This window comes from Triticum urartu, chromosome 1A, assembly GCF_056163025.1.
Source record: "Triticum urartu cultivar PI428250 chromosome 1A, HENAU_Tu73, whole genome shotgun sequence".
Lineage (NCBI taxonomy): Eukaryota > Viridiplantae > Streptophyta > Magnoliopsida > Poales > Poaceae > Triticum > Triticum urartu.
In genome coordinates, this window is record NC_141873.1 from 57,336,954 (window position 1) to 57,339,874 (window position 2,921).

The following is a 2,921-nucleotide window of genomic DNA, read 5'->3' on the forward strand; positions in this document are numbered from 1 at the left end:
TTGTTCCATGCCAATATTCTACAACTTTCATATACTTTTGGCAAATTTTTATAATATTTTTGGGACTAACATATTGATCCAGTGCCCACTGCCAGTTCCTGTCTGTTGCATGTTTTTGGTTTCGCAGAATATCCATATCAAACGGAGTCCAAACGGGATAAAAACAGACGGAGATAATTTTTGGAATATTTGGAAAATTCTAGAAGAAAAAGCCACGCGAGACGGTGCCCGAGGTGGTCACGAGGCAGGGGGGCGCGCCCCTACCCTCGTGAGCCACCCGTAAGGCGGTTGACGCTCTTCTTTTGCCGCAAGAAAGCTAATTTTCGGAAAAAAAATCACAGCGAAGGTTTCAGGCCAATGGGAGTTACGGATCTCCATATATACACGAAACGGTGAAACAGAGCCAGAGGAGAACGCAGAAACAGAGAGAGACAGAGAGACAGATCCAATCTCGGAGGGGCTCTCACCCCTCCCACGCCATGGAGGCTAAGGACCAGAGGGGAAACCATTCTCCCATCTAGGGAGGAGGTCAAGGAAGAAGAAGAAGAAGGGGGGCCCTCTCCCCCTTGCTTCTGGTGGTGCCGCTCCAACTGAGACCACTCGACCGATCTCATCCACTTGAAAATTCGTGTAAAAGTTGGTCATTCTACTTTCTAATAGAGTCGGAGCCAGATCCTGACCCACCGTTTGGGCCACGGTTGTGTTGGATTGACTCCCTAAAGCTTCTCATTATGCTGCAATCTTTCCATGAATGAGTAGCCGGCTTCTGATCCGTTTCGTGTTTTGGACATGGCTGATTTAATACCGCGTCAAGGTCAAACCTTGTCCCTTGAGCCGGTGGTCCCTTACGACGCTGGTTATAATTGCGTGCACCGGTGTTAGCCACAAAATCATCAGCTTTGCGCTTACCGTTGCCGCCCTGATTGGTAGGGTTATACTGTTGTCCCTTCATGCCATTACTCTTCGTCCCCTTTCCCGATCTTTCATCCTCAGAGTCGGGGTCCTTGGTACCATTAGTCAGCATACTTTACAAGAGCCACCGTTAGCTTCCCCATGTCATTGTAATGACGCTTGAGCCTCCCAAGCTTCTGCTTGAGTGGAATGAACCGACAATTTTTCTCCAACATCAGAACCAGTGAACCGATGTTGATACTATCTAAAGAATGTATGATGGTCCAGACCCGACGCACCCAGCTGGTTGTTGACTCGCCCTCGGCCTGAACACCAGAAACCAAACCCATGATCGACATAGGCTGCTTACACGTGTCTTTGAAATTTTGGATAAACCGGGCCTTCAGCTCCGCCCATGACCCGATGGAGTTAGCCGGCAACCCCTTCAACCAGGTACGAGCCGTCCCCTCCAGCATCATGGTGAAGTACTTAGCGTACACGGCCTCACTAACATCCATCATCTCCATAGCCATCTCATAACTCTCCACCCACACCTCAGGGAGTAGATCGGCTGTGTAATTAGGCACCTTACGAGGGCCTTTGAAGTCCTTGGGCAGACGTTCGTTTCGTAGAGCCGCCGTTAGACATGGCACACTGAAAGCTTTGGAAGTTACACCAGCCTCAATTGAAGTTGTCGGGTAAACCGGCGCATGCTAATCAGCCGCCAGCTCGGCCTCCCGACGTGCTCTGCCAAGGTCCACTAAATCATGTGCATTGGCACCATCGCGCGCCGGGTTATGCCCATGAGGTCAGTTACGGTGCTGCTCCGTACTCGAGACTGCCGGTGAGTCAATGTGCTTACTGTAGCTCCGGCTTGGATGAGGGGTTGAATGGACGGTCACGGCTATAAGAGTAAGCCTGTTGCTGCACTAAAGCTGTTTGAAGGAGCTACCTAGCCCTTCGGGTTTCAACCGCCGCCGGAGTCTCACCCTCAACTGGTAAAGCCGCCAATCGCGTCACCGCAACAATCATGTTGTCCAAAGGGGTGGAATAGTGACCCGACGGTGACCGTTACCACATGTTGAGGCGGGGTGTTGTTCATATACAGAGAACTTATCATGCGTGGCTGACCCGGCACCCCACCGCCTGGCGCTTCAGTCATCTGATTTACCACCGGTGGGTTTTACTGGCCCCGGCTCCAGGGGTGTTGAAGAGGTCCCTTGACTCATAAACTAAGGGCAGACGACTCCGGTATTTTGTCCTCAACACTTCATTCGACGCGCTCTGATCCACCGTGAGCCGGTATGAATTTGCTTGAATCCGCTGTGCTTGGGCACTTTAAACGGCCCGCGCTGCAGCCATCCTGGTGTTTTCTGCTGCTAATTCCGCCTTAGCTTGCGCTATCTCATCACGCAACTTAGCTATCTCTGCCTTGTGCTGCTCTTGGTTGTCTGGGGTTACCTCAACCTCCATCAGAGTCGCCAGAGCAGCCAACAGATTTGTTAAGACTTGAGCCGGCGGCGGCTGCCGAACCAAGAACATGTTGGGTGCCAGCTATGGCACCCCAGCTCAGAGAAAACCGGAACGCCCCGTATTCCAGCCCAGAGATCGAGGTGAAGTCTTCTGGAATACGACACTTCTTAGTATAGAACAAACCAGCTCTCTATTATAACACAAATAGGAATATAAGGGTTCTGATATTACAATGAATAACATCAGCATGGCGACACTACGCCAACCACGCTTGCTCTATACAAGCAGCATAACAACTCGAGGCAATGGAACAACTACTGGCAGCGGAACAACGAACGACGATGATGGACTCCAATCTATAGGGACTCTGGCTGGAACGTTTATCCTAGCTCGTGAACACAGGAACAACACCAAACAAGCAAGAAATCTAGGCACGACCTGCAAACTGGCATGACACGCCAGGTCAGTACATTGAATGTACTTGCAAGCTCACAATAACCAGAAGCATTCAAGACAAACAACAGCATGGCAATTACAAGTTAAGCAGGAATTATCAT

At 50.5% G+C, this 2,921-nt stretch overlaps 1 protein-coding gene across 1 annotated transcript; it reads right to left on the bottom strand.

Annotated features, from left to right (window-relative positions):
• Positions 1–1,013: 1,013 nt before the first annotated feature.
• LOC147989986 (uncharacterized) lies at positions 1,014–1,424 on the bottom strand. Its single transcript, XM_087536786.1, has one exon. It carries the CDS (start codon positions 1,422–1,424, stop codon positions 1,014–1,016), a length of 411 nt encoding a protein of 136 aa, XP_087392912.1.
• Between the last annotated feature and the right edge of the window lie 1,497 nt (positions 1,425–2,921).

Excerpts from the sequence above, each read along its gene's own strand:
- LOC147989986 (XM_087536786.1), bottom strand. The coding sequence starts at position 1,424 with ATGGCTATGGAGATGATGGATGTTAGTGAGGCCGTGTACGCTAAGTAC.